General features: G+C 42.1%; 1 protein-coding gene across 4 annotated transcripts in view; it reads right to left on the reverse strand.

The window, feature by feature from the left end:
- Positions 1-12,945, reverse strand: part of flnc (filamin C) — a 37,000-nt gene that overhangs the window by 20,480 nt on the left and 3,575 nt on the right. For 2 of the 4 annotated variants that reach the window (XM_015376740.1, XM_015376741.1), the window contains exons 2-21: positions 10,631-10,879; positions 8,320-8,417; positions 7,257-7,407; positions 6,253-6,371; positions 6,061-6,138; positions 5,297-5,459; positions 5,020-5,220; positions 4,739-4,846; positions 3,988-4,125; positions 3,695-3,821; positions 3,478-3,614; positions 2,228-2,421; positions 2,030-2,143; positions 1,770-1,913; positions 1,495-1,618; positions 1,057-1,217; positions 882-972; positions 603-772; positions 404-521; positions 52-314 (exon numbers count right to left, since the gene is read on the reverse strand). In XM_015376740.1, the coding sequence (XP_015232226.1) occupies positions 52-314; positions 404-521; positions 603-772; positions 882-972; positions 1,057-1,217; positions 1,495-1,618; positions 1,770-1,913; positions 2,030-2,143; positions 2,228-2,421; positions 3,478-3,614; positions 3,695-3,821; positions 3,988-4,125; positions 4,739-4,846; positions 5,020-5,220; positions 5,297-5,459; positions 6,061-6,138; positions 6,253-6,371; positions 7,257-7,407; positions 8,320-8,417; positions 10,631-10,879 (2,948 nt within the window). The remainder of the gene's footprint in view (positions 1-51; positions 315-403; positions 522-602; positions 773-881; positions 973-1,056; positions 1,218-1,494; positions 1,619-1,769; positions 1,914-2,029; positions 2,144-2,227; positions 2,422-3,477; positions 3,615-3,694; positions 3,822-3,987; positions 4,126-4,738; positions 4,847-5,019; positions 5,221-5,296; positions 5,460-6,060; positions 6,139-6,252; positions 6,372-7,256; positions 7,408-8,319; positions 8,418-10,630; positions 10,880-12,945) is intronic. The other 2 variants (XM_015376743.1, XM_015376744.1) reach the window with 1 other exon arrangement.

Consider the following 12,945-nt stretch of genomic DNA (forward strand, 5'->3'; position numbering starts at 1 on the left):
CAGGATGGTCTCACGAGGCTAAATGTGTATGCCGCTAAGATAAACTTTTACCTTTGAAGGATCTGCCGGCATGACAGCTTCAACCCCAAAGGGGCTCCCCATCACAGGGTTTCCATCATAGGTGACATCCACCTTGTACTGCCCTTCCTCTGGAGGAATGTACTTCACACCGTGAGTGCCTTTGGCTTTATCTGACTCCAGTTTGCATGGGATTGGCCGGCCGGAGGGAGACGTCATCTTAACTCCTACGTTGCCCTGGCCGCCTGCTCCCTTTGTGTTAACGGTGAACTCCTGATCCCTCCCAACCTCCACTTCTGAAAATCAGACAGTCGTAAAATATTTAAATACCACAGATTCATGTAAAGTGTGTGTAAAAAAAACGTAAAAGATGGATGGTACTTACTTGTGTCCAAGCCCTCCACTTTCACTTTTCCAATATCCAATGCTGGTGATACTGTGACTTGAAAGGGACTTTTTGGGATGGGATCTCCTCCATGAGTAACAGCAATAGCCATGTTTCCCTAATTAAAACGATACAAATGAATAGTAACTGGAGGCACAGTTATAAATAGCGGTAACTGTCAAACAGAGGCTCTCTCTACCTGCTGAAGAGCCGTGTACTTGACAGTGTAGGAGTAATCGTGGTTATCGATGATCTCGAAGTCACGAACCGCCTCTCCAGGAGTTGATGTTGTAAAATGAACCTCAGGCTTGGCTTTTCCAGCTCCCTTGGTGTAAATTGTGAAGTGGGTTGGATTGCCCACTTCGACACCTAAAAACATCATTTTTTTTGTTAGTGCTGCCAGAAAGAAACATCAGATTTGGTTTATATCAATGAAGATCACGGCATAGAGTCCCAATAAGACTTTGAAAGATCTCACCTGTCTTGTTGAGTCCAGGACCCTCCGCTCTCACTTTGCCGGCATCATGGGAGGGATCCACTTTGACTTTGAATGGACTGATAGGAATTTCCTGATGAAAGTATCAGATTTGTCAGAAGGAATGTGTATCGATGGATGGATGGATGGATGGATGATAGCTCTTATGCATTCCTACCTGGTCAGCAAACAGCACCATGATGGTGTACCGGCCCGGACCAGGAGGGGTGTATTTGACAGTGAAGGTGTCATTGTCATTCTTGATGATGTCGAAGTCGATGTCAGCCTCTGCAGGTCCAACCACCCCCGGAGCACACTTGATTCCGATGCTAATGTCTCCTGATGGTGCATACCAATGAACCCAGTTCAGAGTTTTCTCAAAAAAATATAAACTAAAGCAGTCACTGCCTTCCCTCAGGCCTTATTTTAGTTACAATTATTCATTTCAGGCAACAATGTAGGGCCTCATGTCAGTTTCACCTGTTCTTCTACTTTGAATTGCTTTTTTTCTTTCTTTTTAGGTTTGAAACTCAAAGTCTGGATAGAGATAATTCAGCCAACCAAAAACCCAAGAGAGTCTTTTAACCACTCACATCACCTCCTCGTGCACGCTCACCTTGGCCAGCTTCGCCGCAGTCGACAGTGAAGTATGTTGGCTCGTTAGCTTTGAGCCCCGTCTTCTCCACTCCAGGCCCATAGACCTTGACTTTGTCAGGATGAGAGCCCTCTCCAACCAGCACCTAATGAATTCACAGTGTACTTAAAGCAGCGTCAGGCCAGCTGAAGTGCAACTGCTCCAATCCTCTCACTTTATCCATATTCGGTGAAGTGTCATAACATTGGAATGATTTAATTTTACATGCCACATCCACGGTTGTGCGTGCATCTTACCCTGAAGGGGCTGTTGGGAACATTGACCTCCCCCCAGGTGATAATGATGGTGTGTTTGATGGGTTTGATGGGAGTGTAGGCACACAGAAACGTGCCATCTCCCCTGTCAGTGATCTTGATGTTGAAGGTACAGCCTTCAGCGTCCTGGGAAGACACAAAATCCTTGCAGAAACTTCTGCTGTGTGCAGCCTCATGCAATATAAATGCCACATCTCCATGAATAAAAGATAACACCTCTGCAAACTTGTGCAACTCCATACCTGTGCGTAGATCTTAAGCTGACCCTTCCCAGCCATGCGGGCGTCAATGGTGAATTCGGTGGGTTTGTTTACAATGACCCCGGTCGGCTGCAGTCCTGGCCCGAAGGCTTTCACCTGCAAATATTTTTTTTTTTTAGAAAATACACCAAATAAATGTTACTAGATTGTGTTTTTTTGATAGGAATGAAAGGGAGTTACCTTCTCTGGGAAAACATCGTTAGCAGCAGGGAGGATGTGGGCCATGAAGGGGCTGTCCTTGATGTCTTCATCATCACAGATGACGTGGACAGCGTAGTCACCTGGCTCAGTGGGCCAGTAGCGCACATCACAAGAGCCGTCGCCCTTATCATCACACTCGATTTTAGCTTGTGATGGACCTTCGATGGAGAAGCCTAGAGAAACACCATTAAAAAGGCTATAAGGAGCCTGACTTTTTTGCCAAGTGCATAATAAAAGGCTGCACACTAACATCTTTCTCATAAACATTAAACTTTAATGTGCTTTGAAATGCACAAAGTCATGCACAAGAAAATAATGTGATTTAAAACCAAATTAATAGAAAGCAATCTAAAAAATTAATGTAATGAATTTTTGGAATAAAAAACTTTTAAAAACATAACACTGCCTCCATCAATTATCAAATGGTATATATTTAGTTTATTTTCTTATACAGCAATAGCAATTTTACCCATCTACTTGTATCATCCCTTCTACTGCAAAGGAGACTGATGCACACAATGCATCTGAAAAACACATTTCCTAAATGTTTTTATTTTTTTGCTGGTTGAGATATGAAGATTAAGAACTAGTTTTCCTGTTAAACATGTTCCTTCAACTAGCCTAAGGATCTATGAATCACAATATCATGGGTTTATAATGCTCTCCTTGGCCATCCTGTCAGATAAGAAAGATTTGCAGATGTCCCAAATACCGAGAACCAAAACTAGCTGCGTATCACTTCAAATTAATGTAGGCAATGAGATCATAAAAAATAAGCAGAGTAAGTATTTTTGCAGTTTCATTGCTAAAATAGCAATTATAGAATACATGTAAATCATGACATAGATATTGATTAGAGAGAACTTTAACGATTCTTCCTTCAAACCCTTTGGACTTTGCAGGTTCGTAATGGCGTCATACGTTTTCCTCTTTCAGATGGACTGAACAGAGCTCTGAGCTGCTTTATGACCTAGCACAGTTTTAAACTTCATTTTTTTCTTCCTCCATAACTATTATGTAGTGTTCCTTGGTCTTGATGTTTTTTTCACTAATGTTCTGAAAAGAAACAGCCTTCACAGAACAGCTGAATTCAAACTCGGACTAAAAGGGGAGGATGAATAGTATTCTATTTGCATTATTGAGGTGTTTTGAAGTGTGAACGCGCTAAAGGATTGTAGCGCTTTTGTAAGACAATTAAAGAACATTCAAAAAGAGGCTAAAAGACTTACCCAGAGTTCCTACTTCAGTGCCGATAGCCTCGACCACAAAATCAGCGGATTTTCCCACCATGCCAGTCTTCAGACCTGGGCCCCAGGCCCTCACCTTCTGAACACCAGCTTCCTCTCCCACCTCCACTTCAAAGGGGCTGTAACAGACACAATAACGTTACCTTGCAGCAGTTTGATTATATTGAACATCAGCACAGCACAGCTATTCGGATCCTACCTGCGTGAGATGGGCTGGCCCCCCCAGGTGATGCTCACTGTGTATTTACCAGGCCTCATGGGGTAATATTCACACTCGTACACTCCATTCCCTGCATCTCTCACTTTGACTTGCTCCTCCACGCCAGCTGTGGATAACCATAGAAGATCGGCACAGTTTGACTCTTCTTTTAGAGCCTTATGAGAAGCAGGCGTGAATAAAACATTCTGCCTCTAAGCTCAAACTACAGAAGACCATAAGAAAGACAAAGAAATTAAAGCGTGATGAAATGAAGAGGAGTCTGTCTGACTCACTTGGTCCTTTGACAGAGACATGCAGAGCACCGGTGCCAGCTCCTTTGGTGAAAACTTTGAAGTCTGCCACCTCCTTCACCCTTACGCCTTTAGGCTGGAGCCCTCTGCCAGTAGCTCTGCATGCATTGGGATTTATCGCTGCAAGAAGAAAGTGGGAGAGAGAAGATTATTTCCAGGAGGAAAAATGGGGACAGCAGTTTGACAGTAGTGTAAGTATCAAAACACGGATCACTGGAGAATCCTTAAAACGCTGACAGACAAGAACCTGAAAATAACACCAATGCTTTTTTTTTTTTTTTTTAACAACACACTAGACCCGAAAACACAATGCTGATGGATAAACTGACACTTTACACTGCAGAAAGGGGAGCATCTGACAACATTTCAGTCAGTCACTCGGAAAATATTGAAGGCAGGCTTTGAAAAGGAGAGCTGAATGATGCAAACTTCAGACATGATGAAAAACAAACATGTCAACAGCACAAGCAGAGTTCCTGAAACCAGGAGGAGCAGAGAAACGTGGAAAAACTCACAGAAATGCAAACTTTGACACTCTATAAGAAGACTATCTGTACAACACTGACTGGTCTCTTTCTGAACAGGAGAGAACCACCAAGCAGGAAGAAGACAGAACAGACGAACCAAGCAAGGCGCTCTTAAGATTTAAGGAAAGCACAGAGTGCAGAGCCTGGCATAGGAGGGATGGCGCTGGGATGGTTTGACAAGCCCCTCCTATCAGGCGTATACTAACTTGGACGCCCAGGTTTAGGGGGAGGAGCCCCCTTCACTCCAGGAGGGGTGCGCACTGACTGAGGAACTATCTGCAGTGGAGCTCCTGCGGGAGGAGCAACTTGTGGAGCTAGAAATGACAAACAGTGTGGGTTATGGGCTGTAAAAGGAAGCCTGTGGGTGTTTAAAAGCCAAAAACAAAGATGACAGCAAATTGTGACAGATAGATGGTGCTGAAACCAGAATCCCAACAAGAAATCTAAATTACATGACAGCTATATGCAATAAAAAACTATGCCTCACCCTCTGCAATGTTGACATTGAAGGGGCTCTTGGGGATCTCCTGGCCTGCAAACAGCACGTGGATGCTGTGAGGCCCCTCCATTATGGGGCGATAGGTGCAACGGAATACGCTGTCGCCCTTATTTTCCAGAATCAGCTCCACGGTGTCTTTTTTGCCCTGGGGATCAACGATGACCACACTGATGTCGCCAGTACCAGCGCCTTGAGTGTGCAGGAAACATGTAGGATTAGCATCATGTAAAGGAAGGCTGATGATTTAAGTGTTTTAAGTGCTCACCAGCTGTGTAGATGTCAAAGTAGGTGGGTTTGTTGGCCACATTGCCTGTAGCATCCAAACCGGGGCCCCTGGCGTGCACTTTATTGGGGTCGCCCATATCTTTCTCCACATTGACAGAGTAGGGGCTCTTCTTGATGTCCTGACCTGCAAACAACACCTTCACCTAAAGTGAAGGAACAGCGAATCAAGACATGTCTGGAATCTAGTGGCTTATATGAGACACTGAGAGGAAAATATTCCTGTCCAATCTAGTGTCTGTTTCCCTTCAATGAAAAAAAAAACACAAATTCCTGCGGCTAGAATTAGAGATTATTAATAATTGGTCTCCTTAAGGACAAATTATGTGTAAAAGACCAGGAAATCACTTTTTAAAGTGCCTCACTGATGCGTTGAGGTGTTTTATTAAATTAAATTCCCAAAGAATTATATTATAAGTAGGACAAAAACATATCATGACGCATATTGGTGTATATTTCTTACCTGATTGTATTAGTTTTATATTAAGTGATATTTTCATTTTCACTGCAGAGCATTTTTCTTTCATAAAGAGTAATACTTTAAAAAATATTTACATCACTATTTCCACTGTGCAAATTACTCTTTCTAATGTTATATTCTCAATAATGATTATTACCAGAATATTGTTATTCTAAAGATGAGATAATGCTGCTTTTTTGGGTTTGAATATCCAAAACAAATATTGTGAACATATTAGATCAGGTGTAGAATCCGAGTTAATTAAGAGACGCTGAGTTTGTTCTTGCCTTGTGGACACCCTCCACTTTTGGAAGATAGGTGACTGTGTAGGTTCCATATTTATCCTTGTTGGGCTTAACTTTAGCCTGGAGAGTAAAAAGCCAAAGACGAGCAGAATTAAACCAGAAGAAAAGATGCTACAGTACAATTTGCAAAAGTTTTCCGAGTCCAGAGAACCAAAGTTAAGATTAACGACTTGCCTCCTCTTTGTGTCCTTCAGGATCCTCAACAAACACCAAGACCTCTCCACTGCCAGCCTCCAGTGTTTCCACTGTGAACACAGCGGGTTGCAGAACTTTGTTGCCATGAGGCTCAATACCTGTAAAGGAGGATCACTGAGGTTTTAGCTAATATATTTCTATATAAAGATACTCTTTCTAATAACAATGATTTTGCATCTGCAGAATGAAATGGGCAAAACATTTTCTGTAAAGCTCGAACAAAATATTCGGTTTCCAGGAAAATTGTGGAAAATAGTTTGCAATAGTTCATTATGTCTTCAAATTACTTTATTATAATTTTTTTTTTACTGACAGATAATCATGAAGTCGTTATTCTGTAGTGGAAGGTCAACGGCACAAATGCAATTTAATCTGAGCATAAAAACAACTTTTGTGTATACATGCAAAAGGTTAAATATGGTAGGGAACAACACACATAGCAAAGCACAGAGGTGGCAGAATAATCCTGTGGAACCAGGAAGTTGGTCTGAGTAAACGGATGGAGGCTGTAGAAGACTTGCAACTGGGGAGATTTAATCAGGATTATAATCATAAAAATTAAAATGAAGATTTGTACCAAGATTAAAAAATGCATGTACAGCCATGTTTTCCATCATATTAAAATATTTTGCAAAGAATAAAAGGTTGATTTTTCAATTTGTAGATGTACAAAGCTGGTAGAGGCATGCACCTAAAGACCTGCAGCTGTAAAGGCAAAAAAAGTAGTAGTAGTAATAATAAGGGCGGTAAATACAAATGATGCTACACCTTTTAAGTTTTTGCTGTTTATTAACAATGCATTTGTTTGTCTTGAAGTAATGTTTCAATATATTGTATCAAAATTTAAGGAATCTGAAAACTTTAGGAAGGTAATGCGTAAATCAGAAAAACAAGGCCTCTCCTATGTTTAAATTACTTTAAAAAGTTCCAAACATGTCTTCTTTTTTAGATATTGAGTTGGTTTTAAAGTCTAGGCTGCATACCTGGTCCGTAGGCTTTGACCTTGTCTGGGAAAAGCTGTTTGTTTCTAAGAGGAGCGCCTGGTTTCAGTTTGGCCTTAGGAAACTGAGACAGGTATGTCATCACCGAGTGCTCGTCCACATCTGGGTCCACGATTTCCTCAGGAGCGATCACCTGTAACAAGAAATGTACCGTACAATTGTCCAAAATTCCTCGGATAATTCTGTAGGGAAACAGGCTTTGCTTTTTCTTAATGAAAACCGATTCTTAAATTAGCAGTGTGTCACTTTTAACAATGGGGTGGATTACTCTTTTCTCCATAATAGAATTGGATTTAAGGATTAAACATATTTATTTTCTCCACCTCTGACTTCTCTCTCTCTTAAAGCGTTTGTTTGCCCGTGTATCACACAGAGGCACAAAGCCACGCTTCCCTATGGTTATATTTAAACTCTGGACAACAGGGTTAAGCCACCATGGGGGGATTTTATCCTGAGCCAGACCTCTCCCCACATCTACTTAACAAAACACCACACTGGATTCCAGCCTCCTCCCACATCAAGGCCTGCAGAGCTGTGACATTACACCCCTAGCTATCTGACAAATGCAAATACTTGTTGAGAATAGATAACGACGTCTCTTAGATAAACAAGTAAACAACCCGCATGGCGCACATTTTCATTCTGGGGAATGCTTACTAATGTACATTTTTTTAGGTGCTGGCATGGAGCGTGTTGAGAAAACTCACAACGAATTCATATTTTTTAAACAAATAAAGCCTCATCGCCTAATGAGAGGTATGAAAAAGAAAAAAAGAAGTGGAAGAAAAGATAAGCAGGGTGATAAATATTTAATTTTCTCCTCCAATATAATATCCTGGGAATAAACCAGCCTCCAGTATAAATCTGTCTTTAATTTACGCCTTTCTCTAATTAAATGCTCTCTAACTGTGTTTGTATTTGTAAATATTCACTGCTTTGGGTTGATTTGGGATTTCATTCTTTTCTTTAATAGAATAAACAAACATCCCTTGTTCGTACTTGTTGCTCTTCGTTGACCAAGACGAGCGTCTGAGGCTGATCTTACCTGAGGCACGCCCAGCCAATCATCGGCCTGCTGCATGGCTTCCCTTGCATTGTCCACGGGCTTATTTGGGTCCCACTCTGCCCAGTCGGGACACAGACCTATGAAGGACGCAAAAAGGCTAATTAGGAAAAGTGTGGCCTGGTCTAACGTGTGCAGGGCTAGACAGCAGCCGCTATAAAAAGACCACTTAGGCTGTCGGTGCTATCTCTGCCTGACCTTACCCACGCTGCTCAGCTTCACCCGATTCTGTATGTGTGACAGCGGATGTCTCTATCGAGCATTCACAAGGGGCAGCTTCGACAGACACAGCAGTGCTCTGGCTGTGGCTGAGCCTCGCATGCTCTGGGCTGCTAATGCCTAAATTGGATTAGTGCTGGCAATGGAGTGGTCACTCACTCAAAGAACCCATGGAGACACACCACAGAATGCTATGATCTAATCAGTATTGACGCTGAACCACTGAACACGGATTTTCTTTTGGAAAAAAGAGTGTGTTTTGTATAAGTACACAAAACGGCAAAAAGCACTTCGTCTTGTAGAAAGAGAATTCCTGGACTGACGGATGGTTTTGTCGTCGCCTGGCTGCTGAAGCTAAAGTTCAGTCAAAGTTTCTGTGTTTTTAAAAGGGTTCCATATATTTTCATGACAGGATGGATGGATTGCTCCAACCCTTTAGAAAGCAGTATGGAGGATAAAGTCCCTGCTCATATGCAGGGGATGATTTACCATTAGGCAGTACTAGGCAGTTGCTGAAGCTCCTGGGGGCCCCATAAAACTCTGTTTATGTGTATGGTTAATACAGCTATTCCTTATTTGTGCACGTTAATAATTTTTTTGTTAAAATGCCATCAAAATGCTTATAAAAATAAATGTGTCTCAGACCCTTCAATGTCCACCATATTGGATCAGACCATTTGCTGCACATGTTCAGGAAGGTCAAAACAGACGGCAACAAACCATTTAAAAACAAATGATGCGAAGAGTAGAATTGCAAACTTAGCATTGTTGTTGCCATATTTAATGACTTTTCAGACCCCTCTAGCATTTTTATTTTAAAAAAAAGAGCCTAGCGCCTTTTTTCTGCTGCTGGAGACGTTGGCCACAACATTTAAAGGCACTGAACTCTGCTCTCCAGAGCGAGTAGATTGGTAACCCCGCCTCCTGCTCTCTTTTATCTTGTCTGCTGTCATGATTCATGCATCTTTTATTTCATCCAAATGAAAAATGGAGAACAGATAAGCAGATCATGGCTTGTCTACAGTGAAAAGAAGGACTGGGTTATTTACTTTTGTCGTCAACTTTTTGGAAACACAGGAAGGAACAATCAGCTAAGTGAGCTTAGTGCTTGGAAAAAGTCACTCCTTTTGAGACCGCATGAAAAGTAAGCTGAGTACAAAACATAGAGAGAAAAACATCAAGAAAAGGGACAAAACGTCGAACAAATACTGTATGTCCATTCTATTAAAATTTCTGTATCTGTGCAATGGGTGTTTTATGTTTTGTCTTCTCAATTCAGAGGACCCCCCCTGCCTGTCTTTGCCTAAGGCCCCAAATTTCCTAAATCCACCCCTGCTGATATGATATTCATACTCATCAGTTCCTGGGAAGTTTTTGTTCCCTATTTGCTCCAGGAACCCTGTACAAAACACAGCTGCCTTCCAATCTCATCTCATCTGCTGTTTAGGAACAGAGGATGAGACAAAAAGACCTTGTATGGTCACTGTAGCAGCACAGTGTTTAAAAGATGCGTCTCCTCAGATCAATGGCTCATATAAACACAGTTAAACACGGTGTTCCACACTTGTTACTCCCCCACTTTCCCTCTCAGCGAGGCAGACCTGATGGAGGACTTACTCTTTAACATTCATTGTTGGAAGCAAAAGCTTCGACTGGCTGTGGATCAACTCCGCGTCCTTGTGGTCATTGGATCTGAGGCTTAGGCAACTCCCTATGATAGATTACCCTGCATTTTGTTGCAGGCAAGCACCCCCCTCCCTTTCTTCTCAATGGAAGATGAGGAAGGGTGTCCAAATTTGGGGGTGTAGTTTAGCTTTAAGGCTTTAAACCTGAAAGCCAGGCTTGAGCCTCCTGTGCTTGTAACTTTGGAAGTGAAACGGTTCAATTACTATGAAGCAGCTGTTAGGAACCTTCTCAGACACATTTAGACGCTTTATATTTAAATGTTTATCAGTGGCTACCTGTTTTCAAAGTGACCTGATTGATCCCAAAGTCGAGTTTAAAGACAAAAGGAAACTGCACTGCAATAGTCTGACTCGGCATTTCCAGCAGCTTCAATTGTCGAGCTTCTTACCCGGGGCGCAGTTGTCCACCAGGGCTCCAAGGGCTTTCCCGTCTCGCCAATCTCGGTTGAAGTTGTTGATGGGCAGCTGGGGAACCTTGTTTTGAATCCAGCCCAACAGGCGCTGCTTGGGGGTCAGCTTCTTGGTCTCCTCATCATCTTCGTCGTCCCACATGGGCATTGAGATGGAGTAGTGCAGGATGAGCGTCCATATGAGACCCAGGATCAGCTTTAGATTCCCATCAACAATCGCTTTACTGTCTGTAATCGGACAATAGAGACAACACAGTTCATCAAGGGTTTAAACCTTACTACATTCTGGATAACAAAATATTTTTTTATGTGTTTAATGCAGACTTCTTCTAATTGTATTTGGTTTTAATCAAAATGCTTCCTTCTTGCACTTCTTCAGAGATGGTCGGGCTATTTTAAGAAGAAAAAAAATGATGACTGGCTGCTGAGGAGTAAAGAATGTAACACTCCTCCCTAACCTCTTTCCTCCAAGACAGCTGTCTGGCTGAAGACCCTCTGACAGTTTGTCATGCAGTCACAATGGTCCGCTCTGAACCCAGTGACAGCTGAGGATGTGTGGAGAAACAGATCCCCTCTCTGCATAAATGCCACTTGGATTTCAATTACCTCCCTAAAGTTGCTGCGCCAGACAGTGATAAATGAAATAGGTACAGATTAGAGCCCTATCACAGTGTGCAGACAGCTCATTTCTGGAAGTTCTCAGGGGGGATAAAGTTTGTCCAACAAGCTGGTTAAGATTCACTCCGATTCTAAAATTCACCTATTAAAGTCAAACATGTAGAACCTCTAAAGCGTTTCCTTTTAACCGATTAATGCTGTTTATTATCAGAGGATGGTTTTGGCTTTTGCTGCCTTACTTTTCTGAGAGCGGCACTCAGTATCAGAGGGGGATGTTTGATGTGTCTCTGCTTGAGTGGCAGAGGCAGGTGGCACATGGGCTGTCCGGCTTTAAGGGCGGCCGAGCGGTCAAAGAGCCATCCATCAAACCATATCTGGTTACACACTATGACACGTGTGCAAATGGTGATTCTCTCGGCGTCCCCGCTGTTGTATTTTCAGGAGCCAGGAAGTAAAAAGCTGGCTCTTTGATTATCACACCCGTTTACCGTCAAAGCAATCTGACCTCGGGCGAGCCAGGTTATACAGCAGGGATGTCTGCGCCAAGCAGCATAATAACTATGAGACTCATTAGTCATGATGTGCCGCCTATAAGGTATAACCTGTGATTGTGACCTATGCTCTCCTGTGATGAGCAGTGGCACTTTAGTTCGGACTTGGCCGTTTACAGTTCGCCCTGAATGTCAGGCTTAGGAAAACACACTCCTTCACAGTACGGCGGCCAAAACCTCAACCCTGCCAGGAATTTCACTGAAACGTGGCAGCATCATTAGACGCTAAAACAGAAAAATACTCTGTCAAAATCTAATCAGTGCTTTCTTAATTTAAATAATGCCGCTATTCATCAGGCTTTTACAGACAAAAATGCTACTGCTTCTTTTTTTCTAAAGGACTATCAAATAAAAAGTAAAAAAAATGGTTGCTCTAATACTCTGATATAGGTAAAAACTTAATTGCACTTCTATTCAGATTTTTGCATAAAAGCAAACCAGGCTAATATTTATCTATTTCTAAATAAACACAAAAGGGTGTCTTAAAGATCCTGCAATGGGATAATTGATTAATAAATCAATTCTAGAGGAGGTTCTTAGCATTAATGCACCTGTTACCTCACTTAATTTCAAAATATCCCATTCTTTTTTTTTCTAATTTGAAATGTAAATCACCTTATCGATGAAAAACTGGCTAATTGATTGCTGTGTAACTCATTCTGCTCACCCAAAGCCAAGTGAAGCTGTTGTGATTTTATTAATAGGCTAAATGCTACGAATCCATGACATTAGATACCTGTATGACTGCCTGATCTGTGAATTGCACAACACTTAATCTACAGGCACAGGTGTTGCTGATGGCTTAGAGCAGCCAAAATGAGACCCTCTGTGTTTGGAAATGTGTGGATTAAACCATCTGCATAAAACTCTGTCCTTCCCATTGGCACTGCCTTAGTACGTTTCAATCCCATAGCTCAGCACTAGGCAGCAGTAGTTAGTTTAAGGCTTGCAGAGCGGCCACCCTGCAAGGGGCATAATCCAACTCGGTGACCTTGGTGACACTTTCTGCAACAACTTTCCAATAAGGTGCTGCTGACCTCAACATAACACAGAGAGTTCTGGAAGACATGTGACTGCTATCTGACAACTGGACTGATAAAACATCTATATATATATATATATATA

The sequence above is a fragment of the Cyprinodon variegatus genome, unplaced genomic scaffold, assembly GCF_000732505.1.
Source record: "Cyprinodon variegatus isolate N-32 unplaced genomic scaffold, C_variegatus-1.0 Scaffold140, whole genome shotgun sequence".
Lineage (NCBI taxonomy): Eukaryota > Metazoa > Chordata > Actinopteri > Cyprinodontiformes > Cyprinodontidae > Cyprinodon > Cyprinodon variegatus.